Source organism: Columba livia, chromosome 20 (assembly GCF_036013475.1).
Source record: "Columba livia isolate bColLiv1 breed racing homer chromosome 20, bColLiv1.pat.W.v2, whole genome shotgun sequence".
NCBI lineage: Eukaryota > Metazoa > Chordata > Aves > Columbiformes > Columbidae > Columba > Columba livia.
In genome coordinates this window covers 10,606,757-10,625,743 of record NC_088621.1, presented here as the reverse complement: position 1 = coordinate 10,625,743, position 18,987 = coordinate 10,606,757, and the positions used below count along the sequence as shown (strand labels likewise).

Here is an 18,987-nt window from a genome sequence, read left to right as displayed (position 1 = left end):
GGTGGCGCCCCCTGGTGGGGCCGCTGAGGACCGGGCCGGGGGCTCGGGCCCTGGGCGGGAAGGGCTGTGCGAGGCCGGCCCAGCCCCGCCCCGGGGCTCGGGGAACCTGCGCCGAAGGGCTCTGAGCTGCGGCTGGAGCCAGTCGGCCTGGCAGGCCCGGGGGGTCCCACAGGCCCGGGTGTGCGGCCTGCGTGGCTCCGGTTGTGCCGAGGCCCGGCCCGGCCCGGCCCGGCCCCAGCGCGGCGTGCGGGGCTGCTCCACCCCGCGGCCCGGCCCACACACACACACAGGCCGCGGGGGAGCAGCGGACACGTGCGGCTCTGCCAGCCCCGGGGGTTCCGGTGGCCCGCGGGGTCTCCCCCGCATCGCCCAGTCCCCTCTGGCCCGCAGTGGTGGCTGCGCGCCGGGGCGCACCGGGCGGTGCTCGTCCGGCTTTGCTCAGCTACGGGATGGACTTGGGGCTTCGTGGTCCTGCCCGGGGTGGGGGGTCAGTGTGGGGGGGCTGTTGGGCCTTTTGTGTCAGCCGGGGGGCGGGGGCTCTGGGGGTGTGCGGGCACAGCTGGCAGAGCAGAGCTGGGAGGGTGGGTCATTTAAATGGCAGGGGGGCCAAGAATGGTTACAGATGTCTGAAAAACAAGGGAAGAGAAGCGAGAGGAGGTTTTCACTTCCCTGACCGGGTGGCAGGTTGGTGGCTGAGGTGCTTTTGTACAACCTGATCCGGGCTCGTGTCTCCGGTCCCTCTGCTCGTCGGGGGCTGTGCTGCCTGCTCCTCGCCCTCTCCCAGCCCCGTGAACTGCTGGGCTGTGCTTCAGAGCAGGGGTCCCGTCCCCCTCGGGGGGTGAATTTCCCACTGGGGCCTCTGCCAGAACTTGAACATTTCTGCAAAATATGGACAAATCAGTATTTTTGCCAAGAGCCTGAGGACTCTCTGGGATTGTTCCCCAGTTAATCCCCAGGGATCCCAAAGGGGGCTGTGCCAGCGGGTTCCTGGATCCTTAGAAGCAGATCAAACAAAATCAGTGTCTTTGCTTTAGGTGGGGAGCAGCTCTGCAAACCAACCCCTCTGCTGCTGCCAGGGGCAATGGGGCAATCTGGGAACAACTCTTTAGGATGTGGGTTGTCAGGAGCTCTTGTGCAAGCAATTCTCCCTGTGTAACTCACTTTTGTGGCTGATTTTTCAGCTGAAACAATTGCCACACAAGCACCTTCCTGGAGCTGCCCGGTCGGATGTTTGCATGATAGACCTTACCCGTCTCTGTGCCTTGGAGATCAGACTCACAGCTGCTGGGAAGGGGCCCACGCTGTGCAGCGGGGCCGTCTCCTCCCACCCCAGCTCCCTGTCTGCCTTCTCTCTAATGTACTCTCTGGAAACCTGCCTCCTTCCTTGGGGCTGGTCCCAGAGGAGGTTTAATGGGTTTAATTCAGCCACTGTTACAGCAAGGTGATTAATAATTGAAGAAATGAGCTCATTGCCGAATAGTGACAAGCAAAGAACAGAGGAGGGCATTTCACAAATGGCAGGAAGGTTCTTGTGTCTGGGGGCCTGGACCTCAGCCCCCCAGAGGGCCCGCAAGGCTTGTGTGACCTCCTCCTCATGCTGAAGAGCAGAGTCACATCCTCCTCTACTGTGGCCAGGGCTGAGTGTGCACCGTGGGGCCTGGGCTGGCCGACCGGGGACACCTGCCTGGGCAGGAGCGGAGGAAGGTGGGTGGATACGGGCCAGAACGGGCTGTTTCTGCCGGCTGCTACTGGATTCTCCGAGACAGGGGCTGTGACAGGATGGAGCTGGGATCCAGTCCACCCAGTGGCTCCCCTGGATTGCGCCTGGGGGTCTGGTCGGCTCCTCTGCAGGGTTTTGAGAGGCTCCCTCATGGGACCATGTGTTTCGTTTCTAGGCTGCTCTGCAGGGGTTTGGGCGCTGCTTGCTGGCAGGAGAGGCTGCCTTGCTTTGGGGCAGGTTGAGAGATGCTCTGCAAGAGGCATGGGGCTGTTGCTGTGTGAGGTTTGTTCTTGTGCCTCGAGTTCCCTGGGGAGGTGCTGGAGAAGGCCTGGTGTGCAGGGAAGGTGGGTTGGGCACCGCTCTCACCACGGCTGGGCTTTGTCTGCTTGGTTGCTCTGTGCTCCTCTCGCTCTTGTCCAAAGGGCTGGGCTGCAGCCTGGAGGCAGAGGGCGAAGGGGGAGCCTGTGCTGGGGTTGTCTGGCCTGTGCGGGGACAGAAACTCACTTTCCCAGTGCCACCCAGTCCAGTTCAGCCACTTTCGCATTGCTTGGACAGGAGACCTTGGGCTGTGGAGCATGGTCACCTTTGCTTTTAGTAACTACCTGGGTTGTCTGCACCTGTGTCTTGTCTGCAGGATGGAGATCATGGGTCTGGTGTCTGCTGGGACATGCAGAGGATGCTGTGTCCCTTCTCTTCTTCCCTGCGGGCAGCATGTGGCGCCCATCAGGTGCTGGCTCAGCCTGGGCAGGGGGGCCAGCACGGGTCCTTCCCCCGTTCCAGGGCACCTTCCGTGGGGCACCTTCCCCAGTGCTCACCCCAAACACCCCCACAGGGGCTGCTCCCTCTCCACCAGGATGTTGCTTTGCAGCTTGGTCTCAACCCAAAGGACCTGCAAGTGAAGAGGGAGAAGTGGCAGGAGGGGGGTCGGGAGGGGCTGCAGGGGCTGTGTGCTCCGACCGGGGCTGGGGATGCTCTTTTCCCAGAGCTGGAGGCTCCTGTTCCCCCCCGCCCAGCCAGGGCTGGGACAGCCCCAGGGTGCTGCCGCAGCTGCCCTCACCCCGCGGGCTGGCCTGGGCTCAGGGACAGCACGGATCACAGATCCCCCTTGTTCCTGCAGGAACACAGAGGCTCAGAGCGCGGCACAGTCCTTCCTCTGTTACCCAGCCGGCTGCACCAGTGCCGGTGGGCGCAGGGCTCTGGGCAAACATCCTGCTTGCATTTCCCTGCCGGAGGTGACCCCCTGAAGTTGCCCCTTCAGACACCCCAGGGCACAGTCTCCTGAGCCCCTCAGCAGACGAGGTGTCCCTGGAAGGCACATCACCTGGAAAGGTGTGCAGGGGGAGGGCAGTGGCTGTGTCGAGCCTCCCACAAGTTCAATCCTGTAACCACAGACACAACCCTGCCCTGGTGACAGGGCTGTTTGCCCAGGCTCTGGGACAAAAACATCTTGTGAGCCAAAGTGCCCACCTGGTGCAGGGGGGTGGTCCAGACCCCACAGAAGGGCGGTATCTGGAGCTCAGCGTCCAGTTCTGGGCTTCCTAGTTTAAGAAGGACAAGGAATTACTGGAGGGAGATCAGTAAAGGGCTGCAGAGGTACTGAGGGGTCTGGAGCATCTTTCTTGTGAGGAAAGTCTGAGAGAGCTGGGGCTGTTGAGCTGGAGAAGAGAAGCTGAGAGGGATCTGATCCATGGATCAATAGCTCAGGGTGGGTGTCAGAGGATGGAGCAGACTCTGTTCATGGTGCCCAACGCCAGGGTGAGGGGCAACGGGCACAGACTGAAACACAGGAGGCTCCATGTGAACATGGGCAGAAACTTGTTTGCTGGGAGGTGCCAGAGCCTGGCCCAGGCTGCCCAGAGCGGGTGTGGAGTCTCCTTCTCTGAGACATTCCAACCGCCTGGACCCACCTGTGTGATCTGCTCTGTGACCCTGCGTGAGCAGGGCTGGGCTGGGGATCTGCAGAGCTCCTGCAGCCCATCCAGCCTGGGGTTCTGTGATTCTGACCCTGGTAGAGCAAAGAGCACTTGGGACAGCTCGGTGCACTAGGAGGAGCCTCTGTGCGTGTGAGGTTTCATCTTTTGATCCCGTTTTTTGAAAGCTTTGGGCAAAGCATGTGCTGCTGCTGAGTCCTTGTCAGGTCATTCTGTCAAAGAGCTTCTGGGCTGCTGTGTGGGGCAGAGAGCAGCTAAGGCAGAGCTTGGAAGGGGTCAGGGAGATGGTTTTGGGGAGGATTGCTCAGCTGTGGAGCGTGAGGCCCTCGCCTCTACCCTGGGTGAGGTCTCCTGCTTTCTCAGGTTTTACAAGGAGGGATGTAACCCCAAAACATAACCAGGTGTGTTCTCTGCACTAAAGCCTTGCCAGCTGCCTCCGCTTTGCCAAGAATTCAGCAGCAAAGCTGAGCGTGGCTTCCAGCTGGGTCTATGGGAGAGGACTCACACCCGAGCTGGGGCTGCGGCGCCCAGGGTGGCTGCCTGGCCGAGAACCTTGCCCTGGAGCGGGCCTGGAGGTGGGAGGTGTTTGCAGCACCCTGGAGGGTGTTTGCCCTCTGCTGGAGAGCTTCCCTATTGCGTGGGCAGTAGGTCCAGCTGGAGCATTGCCCGGAGTCCAGCACGAGCCCTGGGGGTGACAACCTTGCCCAGGAAAGGCTGGTCTCTCGCATGGTAGGAAATGGTGAACTTGCTTTGCTTCTGTGTTATGAGGCAGTCTTGGGCTGCCAGGATGTGACCAGTGAGGAGAGGTTTTCTCTGTGTGGCGTGGGGAGTGCAGGGTTGTGTGTGGGACCGGGGGCTGCGGGAAGTTGTGGGCTGTAGGTCTGGAGAGCCAGTCTGTCCCTGTCAACTCATTACAGGATGGGCATAACCCAATGTTCACTAGCGCTTTTGTGGAGCATCTTATTGCAGCCCTTTGGTACTTAAAGGAGGCTGATAGGAAAGATGGGGACAGACTTTTGAGCAGGGCCTGTTATGATACGACAAGGGGTGATGGTTTAAACTAAAGGAGGGAGATTCAGGCTGGACATGAGGAAGGAATTGTTGCCCTGAGGGTGGTGAGAGCCTGGCCCAGGTTGGCCAGAGAGGTGGTGGCTGAACCATCCCTGGAGACATCCCAGGCCAGGCTGGACGGGGCTCTGAGCAACCTGAGCTGGTGAAGATGTCCCTGCTCATGGCAGGGGGGGTGGTGGGGGAGCTGGGAAGGCCCTTCAACCCAAACTGCTCTAAGATTGTCCTTGTTTTCTAGATTTCTGTAATCTCAGTCTCTGACTTGCAGACGTCCCAGGTACCTCCATCTAAAGACAACAGGAGGCACACTTCACAAGGACGAAGTACCACGTCATGCCAAGTGCTCAGAAATGTCAGGTCCTGGGTGTCTCAAAGCCAGAACCCAGATGGTTTTGCTTTTGGTTTCTCTGAACCTTTGCTGCTGTAGCTAAACCAGCCCTGTCCAGTGCAGGCTGCTGGTGCTCAGTGCTGAGGGCAACTGCAGGGAAACAGGTACGCACGTGTGGCTGGAATTTGGCGTCTGTCTGGGGATGTATTTCCACATTTCTGTGAGGGCCACATCCTGATGCAGCCCCTGAGCACTTCCTGCTCTTCAGGCTCTTGGTCCAAAAGTGGGGCTTTTTTGAGCACCCCAGATTTGTCTGGGAAGATGGTACAAACTGCAGCAATATATTTCTGCTGTGTGCTTGGAAACGGTTGGCGTCTTTCTGCTGACATTTACCAAAAATATTCATCTGGAGGCATATCCTGATATATAAATTTCAGTCCAGAGATTCCAATGCAGTTTCACAAGCTGCACTGTGGACCTGTCAGTCCTGTGGGACCCGCTGTCCTGGGGAATCAGATATGAACAGTCTCGGGGGGTGTAGACGAAGGGTCCCTCGAGCTCAGTGTCGGTGTCTCCAGGTCCACAGCAGATCCCTTGAAGTAGAGGCAGATACTTGTGCTGCCTCCCTTGAGTGCACTCCCAGCCTCCAACCATTCTCGTTTACAAATCTCCGTGAGTTTGTTGCTTTGAAATCCAAGCCCTGACACATGGAAATTTCCTTGTGGTCACCGTGTCCCCTGGCAAGGAGCTCCCCGTATAAAGAGCCTCTTCCTTCTGTTCCTTTTGAGCCTGGCAGTTGCCAGCTTCATTTGACAGTTCGTGGTTCTTGCTCTGGGAGACACAGCAAATAATCACTATTTGTCTCTCTTTCTAGGCCACTCATTTTGCATTTTTCAATCAGATCCTGCCTGGTAAGGTTCCTCTTCCCATGCTGGAAAGTCTCGATCCCTCTGGGAAATATCCCTTCTCATCTGAGATCTTGCTTGTCCTGGGAGCTGCACCGCCCTGTGCTCACTGGCTACACCCGTCACTCTATTTCCAGCTGATTTGCTCCCAGTTAAAACCAGCGTTTCCCATACGGGTGATCTGGCAGCTCCCAGGGGCGGTGAGAACGTGATCCCCCAGACACGGCTCCAAGCGAAGAGCCGGTGTGGTGGAGCTGCTGCCTCCGGAGCTAAGAAAAGACTCCTCCTGCATCCCAAATCTGTTCGGGCGGTGAATCCAAAGATACCATGTGTGGTTTCTATCGAAAGCTGAAACACACCATAAGGCAGAGGTTTTACAGGCTCCGTAAATAGCTACTGTTTAGGATGTATGATATGGAGGAGGCTTTAGAAATCAAAATATTTAGAGATTTGCATTATTTGTCTTGGCAGGAAGGAGCAGCTGAGACTGAAATACAAAATCTTCCTTCAAGGAAGGAACAGAGGGGAGGAAAGCAGTGAATAGGGGGAATAACAGAGGTGTCAAAACCTCCGAGAATTCCTTTTGCGATGAATGGGATCAGGAGACACAGCCTGGTGTATCTGAAAGGAGAGAGAATTCATTGAAAATGTCTAGGCACATTTATATTCCTGATAGAAAATATCGATTTTTAAGAATGAATCTTGACATTTCCATCAAACCCATATTTGAATATTGCAAGAACATCCAGAACACTCAGCTAAAAGCAGCACCAAGCTGGGCTGTGTTGGTGTGAGCTGCATCAGCGAGGACGTCTCCAGCTCATCCCTCAGCCTGTTCTCCTCCTCTCAGGTTTATTCTTGTCCCTGTGTGGTGATGTGTAACAGGAGCGTTAAGATGGGTCTGAATGGGGAATGTGTGCGAATGTTGGGTGTGAAAGCACCAGCAGAAATGCAGGAACAGGGCTACCAGAGTGACAGACCTTGGTGGCACCTGGGTTAGCAGGTTAGCAGGTCTTCAGCCCATCATGATCAAGTTGTCTCAGTCTGATGTCAATCTCATCTCTCCATGCGGTTCCCCAGCCTGTCTCTCGGGCAGACCCGTCTCCCCCAGCCTCAATCTGCCGTCTGCTGCCTCAGGCGGGGGTGTCAGTCTTGGGCTGATATCTTGGGCACCTCAAGCTGTTGTGTCTCTTGTCTCAGGCTGAACATCCATCACTTGTGCATGGCCAGTCCCGTGGGGACAGGGATGTGCAAGGGACCTGCGTGGTCCAGGCAGCTCCTGCCCATGCACCCAGCTTCACCTACACCTTCTTAGGGCAACGGAGCTGGTGAGGGGCTGGAGCACAAGTGTGATGGAGCGGCTGAGGGACCTGGGGGTTCAGCTGGAGAACAGGAGCTGAGGGGAGACCTTCTGATCTCTGAACTGCCTGAAAGGAGCTTGGAGCCAGGGGGGTCGGGCTCTGCTCCCCAGGAACAAGCGCATGGATGTGTGGTTGGGAGGGGAAGTAAATGGATGGAGAAGAATCTCTCTGACTTGCAGGAGACAGTGCATGCAGGGAATTCTTGTGGCTTGTCTTGTCCCATGCAGCTCCCAAAAATGCCCAGGGCAGCTCCTTTCTCCATCCGAGACCAAACCCCAACATGGTCCCCATGGTCCTCCCTGCAGCCTTCTGTGACATGGTCTGGGCTCACAGAGGGAGGCAGTGGGTGGCTTTGGAGTGCAGAGTAGCAGAAGGAGGAGAGCAGGGAGGAATGTCACCCCCCACAACAGCTGACCTGGAGCAAGGATGGAGCCATGATGAATGATCTGGCTGGCATCTTTCCAACACTCTGGCATCTCTGCCATGATGGTCAAGACTGCAGAACAGACCTCCAGAAACCCCTCAAGTGATGGGCAAGGTTGGGCTGTGTTGGAGGGTGTTGGTCTCTTCTCCCAAGGACAGAATGAGAGGAAACAGCCTCAAATTGTGCCAGGGGAGGGTGAGGTTGAATCTGGGGAACAATTTCTTTCCCAAAGGGCTGTGGGGCATTGGAACAGGCTGCCCAGGGCAGTGCTGGAGTCACCATCCCTGGAAGTGATGCACCAGTTTCTGTGGGTGAAGTGAATTGTCCCCGCTTTTTGACGCAGATATTCTAGGAAACATGCGTGTGTGACATTCTGGTCATTCTCCATCTATTGCCATCATGTGCCTTCCAGGCAAAAGGTCCTTCTGCTAATCTTCTGAGTCGCTGCTTTGAGGTTCTCTACAGAGTCCTTTGGTCAGGGGGAAGGAAAAGAGAGCTCATATCCTGTTCTCTATCATTTCTGGTATCTTATCGTTATATAATACGCCATGTCAGGGTGCTGCTCTCATCGAGGTTCCTTGACACAGCACTTCTTCCATTGTGTCATGTCTTTCAGTAACGCTTCCGGCGTGTTCCATCCTCGCTCACTGTCTCCCTCTATAAAATGGGATGAACCTGGGGACCCCACAGCAGGCACAGCAAGGAGCTCTGCTGCAGTCCAGCCTGACTCCTGCGGTTCATCTCCACCCAACGGGAGCATGGAGACCTCCAGAGCTGCCCTTGCTGTACTTTTTGTGGCTGTCCTCTGCTACCAGGTCTCCTCTTCTCCAAGTGAGTCCAAGCTCTCCTCTCCGAGGAGCTCTCTCCTCTTTCTTTCTGCTGTATAAGGTCTAGTAATGCCTGGCAGCTCTTCCCTCTGAGCATCGGCTGTGGGAAGGAGAGGCACGTCTTGCTGCTCGCTGGCTTCCTGAGGGAAGGATGGCAGCGGTGGGCGCCCATGGTGGGAGCAGCACCTTTCCCAGCAGGGATATTCCGGTCTTCTGACCTTCTTTCTTCCTACTGGTGTTTTTTCTGGCCTGGTTTAATCAGAAAACTTCTCTTCCAGGTTCTGTCAACTTTTCTGGTCCCTGCTGTGTTCGATACAGCGCCAAAGCGTTTCCCTCGAGCCGTGTGCTGATGTACGTGCACACGGGCAGCCACTGCTCCCAGCCCGCCGTGATGTGAGTAGATCTGCCCAAATCCTGGGGGTGCTGCTCGACCGAAGGGTGGCAGCGCCAGGAAACCCCATGTCACCCCCCATCCTGGCAAGGGAAGGCACCAGGCTGGGCTCTCCTGGGTTAGAACAGCCTGGAAACATCTCAGAGGCCAATCCCACATCTCAGGCAGCCGGTTTCTGGACCTCTGTACTAGAGCTGAGCCGAAAGAGCTTCTGCTGGTCACCGCCTCATCGGCAGAGAGCAGGACCCAGGCAGGACGGTGTCCTGGCTGCAGTGGGCATGCCGGGGATGAAGTGGCCTAAGTGGCAGAGAACAGGACACCTGCAATGACACTGAGCCAGCCTCTCACCCCGTGTTTCCCTGCAGCTATAGGAGGGTCTGGTTTGGTGGGTTCACCACGGCGAGGAGCAGGTGGTCTCCTCTCCTCAACTGGATTTCTTGCTGCAGATTTGCCACAGTCGCAGGCAAGATGGTCTGTGGCAAACCCAGTGATAAGTGGGTCCAGGACATCGTGAATCACCAGAAGGACAAGGCAGGCAGTGGATGAGCAATGCCCTGCTCCCTCCAACGTGAGCTCTGCAAGGACCTTCTCTCGTGGGCACCTCCAAGACACAACCTTCTTTTCCTACTACCCATGATTTTGGCACACTATTTAGTACGCTATTTGGCTCTTTTATTTGAGCTTACGCAAAGATGTTTTTAATTTATTTGGCATTTTCAGTGAAACTTTTCATTCTAATTTGTACTGATTGTCTTGAAGTTATTTTTGTATAATAAAAAGGAGCAAAACCTGCAGCTTCTCCCACTGGCTCTTGAGATGCTTCAGAGGCCGTGGTGGGCAGCGGTGGCTGGGGAGGGGTCCGGGCTGGCGCTGGGTGGGTGTGTGGGTGGCCCTGGCTGTCCCCAGCCCCTCCGTGCCGCACCCTCCGGTGCTCCTCTGCCCGCGCCTCTGCCAGCCCTGCCCGACCCCACGGCTCTGCTCCGGGTGGGTGTCACGGGGACGTTTCGGCGTGGCGGGGTCACCGAGCTCAGGCACTGGGCAGGCAGCGCCGGGGCTCCCGCTGCAACCAGGGGCTGCTCGGCTCAGCAACACCAGAGACAACCCCCTCTCCTCTGCCAGCCCAGTGCCTGGGGTTATCTACTGCCACAGATTATTTCTGGCACTTCCTAATTTGTCCCACTCTCCCAGACAGGTTTTTCTTTCACTTTGACCGGCGGGCCGGGAGGAAGCTGCAGCCCTTAGGGCTGGTGCAGCTGTCCCGGCCACGCTCCTCCCCCGGGCGGCTTCTCCTCCGGGCTCTCATGGCGCTGCCTCACCGGGAGCTGGCCCGTGAGCCTGCCCGCAAAACCTGCCCGTGAGCCTGCCCTTGAACCGGCCTGCGAGCCGGCCTCTACTGGCTGACCCCGGGGGAAGCAGTCTCCCAGCCAGGCCACGGTGGCCACCATGTCGCTGGCGGGTGCCCTGGAGCGGCTGCAGGAGGAGGCCATCTGCCCCATCTGCCTGGAGTACATGAACGAGCCCGTCAGCGTCGACTGCGGCCACAACTTCTGCCGGGGCTGCATCGTCAAGCACTGCCAGGAGAAGGGTCTGTGGGCCGACGGGCCGTTCTCCTGCCCGCAGTGCCGGGCCTCCTGCCACCGCAGTGGCTTCCGACCCAACCGCCAGCTGGCCAACATCGTGGAGAGCATCCGGCAGCTGGGGCTGCGGGGCGGCGTGGGGACGGAGCCGGGGACCCCGCTCTGTGCCCAGCATGACGAGCGCCTCAAGCTCTTCTGCGAGGAGGACGAGGAGGCCATCTGCGTGGTGTGCCGGGAGTCCCTGCACCACCGCCCGCACACTGTCTACCCCATCGAGGAGGCTGCGCAGGTGTACAAGGTAGGGGAGGCTGGGGGTGCCGGGGTCCCTGTCCTGCCATGGTGCACCCTGGGCACGGCGGTGCCAGGGGATCGGGTGCCGGGATGCCACTGCCCCGAAAAGCAGAGGAGGGGGTGGCAGAGAGTGGCAGCCATTGCAGTGACCCTCTGGCTCCTTAATTGTGGAGTTACCCAGGCACACCCCTATCCCGCTGGGTGCACAGCAGCAGCCTGGCTCCCCGCCCCCTGTGGCCCCCCTGGAGAAGGGGGACGGTGGCTGCTGCCCTGGGGATGTTTTGCCCAGTGGAGGGGTTCACCTAAACCCCGTGTCCCAGCGATGCTTCCAGCAGCACGTCGCCAGCCGCCCCGTGCCCTGGTGTTGTGGGGACGCATCGCTTTGCTCTCCAAAACCTATAAACTGTGAAAACTACAGAGAAAACCGGAGGAGTGCGGAGAGGGTTAATGCTGTGAGGGGAGTGAAGAGCGCAGCTGCTGGGCTCGGGTGCCAGGGCTGGCACCGCCTGGCACGGGTGACTGTCCCCTGGCTGCCCGCTGGCACCGGCCGGCCCGGCACAGGGGACCCGGCCCGACTGCGGCGCTCGGCGGGTGCTGCTGGGGCGAGCTGAGCCTGTTCCTTCGATTTTCAGGTCAAACTCCAGAAATCCCTGGAGCACCTTTCGAAGGAAGCGGAGGACGTGAAGAAGCGTGAGTCAGCGGAAAGGGTGAAAACCCAGGAGTGCAAGGCAGGTTCCTGGCTTAATTCTTAAAGAATGAGCTTCAGAGATATCGGCAATTAAAAAAAAAACAAACAACAACCCCGAATCATCTTGTCTGGGGTCATGAATTTGGCATAGCCCTCAGGATGTTCATGTCCTGTGCTGTATGGAGAACCCGTGCTGGAAATCAGGCTCAGTGACTGGTGCAGCTCTATAAAAGAATGAGAGAGTTTTGCAAAGATCAGCATGCCAGCTTCTCCGAAATCACGGGAGTTTGTGTTCCAGTTAAACAAATAGATATTGGATATTTTTTATTTGCCTTGTGTTTTACAACCTGTGTTTAGTTACAAGCCAGGCATGAGCCATATGGTGAGTTCTGCCCCACAGCAATAGGGACTAGGAATGTTTTCATTAAAAAAGAAGAAAAGCTGAATTACTGCACCTCTGCCTGACTCCAGGCAATCCCGGGGAGAGTAGAAACAGCTGCATTTCATGTCCCTCCAGGCTGGAAACTGGAAAGTAAAAGTAACTGCAGGAAAGGAAACAAAACTACTGGGCTGAGTTATCCAGCCCCCAGCTAGAGCTGATGATTAATCAGCCTTGGCATGAGAACAGGTTTCTCTGCGCTCCCCTAGGTATTTGCTGCAGCCTGGACAAGTGGGCGGCAGGTTTTTGGGGTGCTCCTGTGTGCTCACGATCCCCCGCAGGGCTGGGATGGGGCTGGGGGTGGTGACAGATCGTGTCATTCTCCCCCGCACGCCTGAGTCAGGGCGCGGGGGCTGCGGCTCCGCTGCCTCCAGGTTCCCCCGGCTTGGCGCTTTTTGAGTAAAAACAAAATGAATTCCCTTAGCGAGCGGTGGGGAAATGGCTGTGATTGTCCAGCCTTATCAAACCTTAATCACTCAGGTCCAAGAAATCACGTGCTTGGACAGAAAAGCAGATGCAGTTCAGTTTCCTTTTGTTTATCTTCTGCATTGTGAGGTTTTATGGCCCTAGCTAACCGCAGCTTGTTTTCCTGGAGCTTCACGTTTCCATCAAAGTGCCAATATTTAGGGCTCAGGTGAAATACCCTCAAGCATGGCAGGCCCTGCCTGTTGCTGGCTGTGGTGAGAGCTCCCGGACACCCGCGGGGCCCCCCCGCTCCCCGTTTCCATCTGTCCCCATCCCCAGGGCTTCTTCCGCCTGCTCCCTTTGCTGCGGGTTCTCCCAGGGTTTCCTCCGGGCTGTCTGAGCAGCGGGTTAGCCTGGATCTGCCTGGAGGGGCAGTTCGTACCACATCTAATAAAAACCCACCCCGGCGCCTGATGGCATCTCCTTGCAGCCCATCATTAGCCATCTGAGGTACAGCTGAGCAGAAGTGCCCTGGGCAAGGTCCTACAGCTGGTAAACAGAGGATGTGGAGTGGGACCCGGGCGAGGTGACAGCGCAGCAGTGAGCCTCTGGCTGTGTTTTTTAAACAGATGTGCTTATCAAAAAAATGCGGTGGTTTCCCAAAGCCTGATGCTGGGCATGGATGCTGGAGCATCTGGCTCCATCTCAGCTGCCTGGCTAACGTTGCCCCTTTTCACCCCATCTATCTTCTCATCACAAGGAGACAGTGAAGAAAAAACGGGAGAGGATTGTGAGTGAGTTCGGGAAGCTGCATCGGCTGCTGGCCAATGAGGAGAAGCTGATGCTTCAGAAGCTGGAGGAGGAGGAGAAGCGGATTCTGCTGATGATTAATGAAAACCTGGCCAGGCTGGTGGAGCAGAAGTTCTTGCTGGAGGAGCTGATCCTGGAGATAAAGAAGACGACGCAGCAGCCGGCTGACGGGCTGCTTAAGGTCAGGCTAAGCCACCAGCTCCCCTAACTAAGCCCCCAACCCTTTCAGTCTGGGCAGGTGGCTGGGGCCAGGCTGGCTGGTGGGCACGAGGCTTTGGAGCCCCACACCCAAAATGGTTTTTCGCTTCTCCCTCTAGGACATGAAAAGCATCCTGAGCAGGTGGGTACCTGTGCTTCTTCCTCCTACTGTCCTGGCTGCCTCCAGGCTCTAAGATGTTCGTGTCTGCTCCACACCAGCCACCCTGTCCTCCCTGCCCAGAGCCTCTTTTGGTCCTTCCTGGGACTGACAAAGGGACCGAGACCAGTGGTGGCTGGAGAAGAGATTCCGTCCTCCTCTTCCAGGACTCCAGAGCCAAAGTCTGTCCCCATCTTTCTTATGGCACCTTTTAAGTCTGGAAGGACCACACTAAGGTGTCCCTGGAGCTTCTCTTCTCCAGCTGAACACCCCAGCTCTCTCAGCCTGTCCCCCAGCAGAGCTGTTCCAGCCTCGGGTCATTTCGGTGGCTCCTCTGGCCCCTCTCCATGCTGACCTGGCCTTGCTCCCTCCTTCCCAGGGACTGGCACCACCGCTCCCACATTGTTTAGCTCTGGTCCTATTGGGGTTGCTGATAAGCCAGTGCTTATCTCTGGTGCTCTTCACAGAGCCCAAGGGAGGGAGTGCACCTGTGCAGCAACAGAAAGGCTTTAACTCCCCGCAGCAGGAGACCGGCTGTGCTGTGGACGCTGGGTACAGCCCATGGGCATCGCTCTCCTTACAGGTGTGAGGGGGTGAAGTTCCAGGCCCCCAAGGCTGTGTCCGTGACCCTGAAGGAAGACTACAGCATCCCTGAGCGCTGCCTGGGCATGAGGGACATGCTGAAGAACTTCAAAGGTAAGGGGGCTGCTTTTGTGCCAGCTCCTGGCCTCTGGTCTGGTTTCATGGTGGAGAAACCTTCCTTGTTCTGGTCTTGGATGGGCTGTGAGCTGGTGCTGAAGCCCAGGAGGTCACTCAGGAGTTCCAGGCTCTGTGGTACCCTTGAACTCATGCTTTCGGTGTTGACTGCTCCCAAAGCTGTGCCAGGGGCTGCAGAGCCACCCTCATTCTGATCCTGCTCTGCAGTCAGATGCCAAATATTTTGCTGTGGTTTGTGGTTACCATGATTTTCTGTATTGTGAAAAACCAGGGGCACGCACAAATAAATATGACAGGTAGGAAGATCTGGAAGAGACTGGCACCCAGGTTGCAGGCACCTGCTTGTGTCCACACCTGCAGACCACTGATCTGTCCTTCCACCCTTCTCTCGCTCCAGTGGACGTGACGCTGGACCCCGAGACAGCGCACCCCGAGCTCACCCTGTCCGAGGACCGCAAGAGCGTGCGGCGCGGGAGCAAGAAGCTGCTTCTGTCCCTCTTTGAGAACCCCAAGAGGTTCAGCACCGCTCCAGTGGTGCTGGGGAGTCAGGTCTTCTTCTCGGGCCGCAGCTACTGGGAGGTGCAGGTGGGAGACAAGCCCGAGTGGGGCTTGGGGCTGTGCCGGGAGTCCGCCAGCCGGAAAGGCAACGTCCTCTTCTCCCCAAACAACGGCTACTGGGTGCTGCGGCTGCAAAACAACGGCAACTACGAGGCCCTCACGTCACCCGTCTCCCCTCTGACCCTGAACGTGAGACCCCGGCGCATCGGGATCTTCCTGGACTATGAGGCAGGAGAAATCTCCTTTTACAATGTGAGCGACCGCTCCCACATTTACACCTTCACAGACAAGTTTTCAGGGAACCTCCGGCCTCTCTTCTTCCTGGGTGCCTTTTTGGGGGGCAGAAATGCAGAGCCGTTGGTGATCTCCTGGGTCAGGGACACGCAGGGAACTGGGTGCGTTGTCCTGTGACGGTGGCTGCCCTGGTGGGCAAAGACCTGGGAGCACAACCAACTCCTCCCGTGAAGGGGAGAGCATCAGAGAAACAGCTGTGTGCTTTGGTGAGCATCATGGCAGGGTCCCCCTGTGCTCCTGGGGTGACCCGCCAAGTGTGACACCACCCCATGCCCTGCCTGTGCAGTGGGGACATGCCATAACCCACTGTACCACCAGTGGGGACCCTGCTGACCACCACTGTCCTGCCACTCATCTCACGGGTTGCTGGAGAAGGGTGGGCACCCAGCCTGCTGCGTAGTGCTGATTTTGGTGTGAATTGTACTGGAACAAAGCAATAAAGGGTTGATTTGGGCAGCCTTGTGTGATTAGCAGTGTGGTTTTGTGGTGCGGCCATCCCTGCCCGTTAGCCTCAGCTAATCCATAGCATCTCAGAGGGCAAAGGGTGCTGCCGCACCTGGTCCTCTCCAGCACAGAGAGGGTCCTCGAGGGATCCTGTTGTGCCATCAGCGGGACACCGCAGCAAGCCGGGCACCGCCAGGCAGGGACTCGGTGGTGGCAGCTGCCTGTGTGGTTGACCACGCTTCCGCCTGGGGGTGCTGGGTGAGGGCAAGGGGACATCTGTAGGGGTGTGGGTGATGCTGAGCTGGTGACTCCTGGGCTGTTCTTTCTTGTCCCCTGGGGGATCTGTGTGTAGACAAGGTTCTTAGGGACATGGGTTAGTGACATTGTTGGGTTAACGGCTGGACTTGCTGATCTTGAATGCCTTTTCCAGCTAAAGTGATTCTATAAATCCGTGGTCACCTCCAGGCTTGGCAGGTCCAGCCTCTCCACCTCTCCTCACAAGCGCCATGGGTGGGAGCTCTCCAAGCATTGCACACCCAGGACAGGGGCACTTCAGGGCCTGCAAAACACAGGGAAAGAAAAATTCCCCGGCATTTGCTGATGTCTCGAAAGGTCACCTTCAATCTCTCCATCCTCTGGGACATCCCTTCTCCTCAGGCCGTACTGCTGCCCCAGCCTCTTGCCTCAGCAGCTGGCCACCGTGTTGCTGGAGGAAAAGCTCTCAGGTCTTTAGGCTCAGCACTGGCATCAGCCAGTCCTACTCAGCACAACTTCTGTGGAGACACCCCGAATGGTGTTTTAGGAATCTCCTAGTGAAAAGTTATGCTGGACCTGAGACAGCGGTTCCTCTCACCTGATTTTTGTTGTGTTTTGTGGAGTCCCACTCTCCTCTCACCAGCTGCAGGGTCTTTATTTTGGAGGCTGCATGGCAGAGAGGACAGACCAGCCAGAAAAGCCGGGTCCCAGCTTTGCTATGTCCCAGGAAGGAGAAGGTCAACGGGTCTTGGTGGGTGCTGCGGATCATTGACCTCCATGGAGATCATGCAGAGGCAGTTTATGGAGCCTGAGAAGATAAGAAAGGAGATGAAGAAAGGACATGAACTTTGAGGTCTTGACAGAGGGCTGGAAGCAGAGGCAGTTGTGGGGGGGACTAGTGAGGATAGCCTTGAAAACCTGTTGCGCAGGGTGACAGCTGGGAACAGACCAGGATAAATGTCACTGAACGGGGCGGGAGGCGGTGGTGGGATGGAAACTGTCCAGGAGGCAAGAGCGATCTGACCGTGGTGAGGTGACAGACGAGTGGCACTTGCTGCAGCGCCCGAGGCACAAAGAGTGTTTCCAGAAGAGGCGGAAGGAAGTGCAACAGTTCAGAGATCTTGCAAACTGGGGGAAGACATGAATGAGCAGAAAGGATGTGAACTCACCCTGATGCACCAGCCAAAGCGTTCCTAGAAATCATGAATCTGCCTCTCTCAGGAAGGAGACTAAAGGTTGAAGGCATGAGATAGCCCTGAATATGCTATAAAATTGTCCATCTGGTGGACTGTCCACATCACCTGCAACTATGAAACTGCTTGAGGCAGATCCCAGTCTGCCCTGAGATGCCCAAACTGGTTGGCAGCGTACAACGAGAGAAAAGCCAGGAGCACTGGGACCTGCTGACTTAGAGCTAAAGCTGTTTCTAAAGCTGTTTGCAAACAGGATTTCTGTTTAAGTCATGACAAACCAAGCTTGCCCCTCTCCCCAGTGGAAATGCATTTATTGCCTGTCTCTGTCCCCCACACAGACCCTTCCCAGCAAGGACCAGGTCCTGCTGGGACCATCCACCTCAGCCGTGAGGGATGTCTGCTGGCACAGCGCAGTCAGACCCACAAACCTGGGACTTCCCGCAAACTCTCCTGCCCCAAGCAAGCTGGTGATCCTCACACACCATCATAAGTTTATTTATTGCTAAAGAGACTGACCTATATGTACCAAGCTCATCACAGCCACTCCATTTCCACTTGATTTCTTTATGTTAAAGGAAGATGAGCATATACATGGCTGAGGGAGCTGCGGGGTTCAGCTGGAGAACAGGAGCTGAGGGGAGACCTTCTGATCTCTGAACTGCCTGAAAGGAGCTTGGAGCCAGGGGGGTCGGGCTCTGCTCCCCAGGAACAAGCGCCAGGAGCAGAGGAAACGGCCTCAAGTTGCGCCAGGGGAGGGTGAGGTTGGATGTGGGAACAATTTCTTCCCCAAAGGGCTGTGGGGCATTGGAACAGGCTGCCCAGGGCAGTGCTGGAGTCACCATCCCTGGAGGGTTGGACAGACGGAGATGAGGTTCTCAGGACATGGGGCAGTGCCAGGGGTGTGTTGTGGTTGGACTCCATGATCCTGAGGGTCTTTCCCAACCAAAACGAATCTATGATTCTATACATTTTGCAGGGACATTTTGGGTTGAGACAGTCTCTTGTGGTGGTGGGTCCCAGGACTGATCTTCTCAAGGTTTTACTGATGTCAGCGATCCCTGGGGATACCAGCTCTGGCAGAATGGCCATGGGCTGGGGTTGGGTGATCAGCGAGTTGTTCTGAGAAATCAGTAGATTAATGTCCCATTTTTAGGCTTTGGATCCTGAGCCAGTTTGGTCACCCAGAAGAACTGATAAGATCCCTGATAAGACTTTCCACAGCAAAACTTACAGTTTTGCAGTTTTAGAAATGTGCTTTCTCAACATACATTATAGTTTTTCTTTCTCTTCTAGTGTAGTGGAAAATGCTTTGTCATCTTAGAGGGATGTGAGTCGTTGTCTGCATCTTTCTAAGAACCGAGCAGAAATGTTCTTTTGGGTCTTCATTGGCACTTCTGCCTTCTGTTGTCTGTTACAGTGAAGGTGACAGCCAGGAACGATTTCTAGCATAATACTCTGTGTCTTCCTCAGCCCTGGAAGTCTGGGTTTATTGCTACTTTAGGGAAAAAAAATCTTTTGTATGCAGCATGCAAATCCATCCATTTTTACATACCTTTTTGGGTTCCAGACCCCCAGAAGAGACACCATCTCCCATCTTGGTGCCTCTGGGAAGAGCCATTTCAGCTGGAGGATGGAGCCTCCTCTCTCTGGCCCCTGGGATGCGGGGGAGGCACAGAGCTGGCACTGCAGAGCACATGGGCGTTTTCCCTTCAGAGTGTCTAATTCCTCTCTGAAAAAGTGGAGATGTAAAAGCCATCAGACCTGGAGCCTCGATTGCCTTCAATTCGTAATCAGCACAGCTCAACTCCTTCTTCTGTGCGATGCCAGACTCTGATCCCCAACTCCTGTGGCTGTCATGCCTCAAAATGCCTACAGACACACCAGGGTGATATAAACAACACATAGATAGAGACGTGCATGTGTATTATAATAATGATGTTATTCTTATCACAGTAATGATTTTATTTTTTTTCACAGTTAGGATTTCCCAGGGCTTTCATTAAAAA

At 56.4% G+C, this 18,987-nt stretch overlaps 2 protein-coding genes across 2 annotated transcripts; both read left to right on the top strand.

The window, feature by feature from the left end:
* Nucleotides 1-581: 581 nt before the first annotated feature.
* Nucleotides 582-9,862, top strand: LOC102084537 (uncharacterized). The gene is made up of 4 exons (XM_021294947.2): nt 582-1,704; nt 8,354-8,568; nt 8,843-8,957; nt 9,402-9,862. The coding sequence occupies exons 1-4, from the start codon at nt 1,595-1,597 to the stop codon at nt 9,499-9,501; spliced, it is 540 nt and encodes a 179-aa protein (XP_021150622.2). The 5' UTR covers nt 582-1,594; the 3' UTR covers nt 9,502-9,862.
* Nucleotides 9,863-10,148: 286 nt separating this feature from the next.
* On the top strand, nt 10,149-15,545 carry TRIM39 (tripartite motif containing 39). Its single transcript, XM_005507749.3, has 6 exons — nt 10,149-10,830; nt 11,456-11,551; nt 13,116-13,346; nt 13,483-13,505; nt 14,104-14,216; nt 14,635-15,545. The coding sequence occupies exons 1-6, from the start codon at nt 10,399-10,401 to the stop codon at nt 15,204-15,206; spliced, it is 1,467 nt and encodes a 488-aa protein (XP_005507806.2). The 5' UTR covers nt 10,149-10,398; the 3' UTR covers nt 15,207-15,545.
* Nucleotides 15,546-18,987: the final 3,442 nt, after the last annotated feature.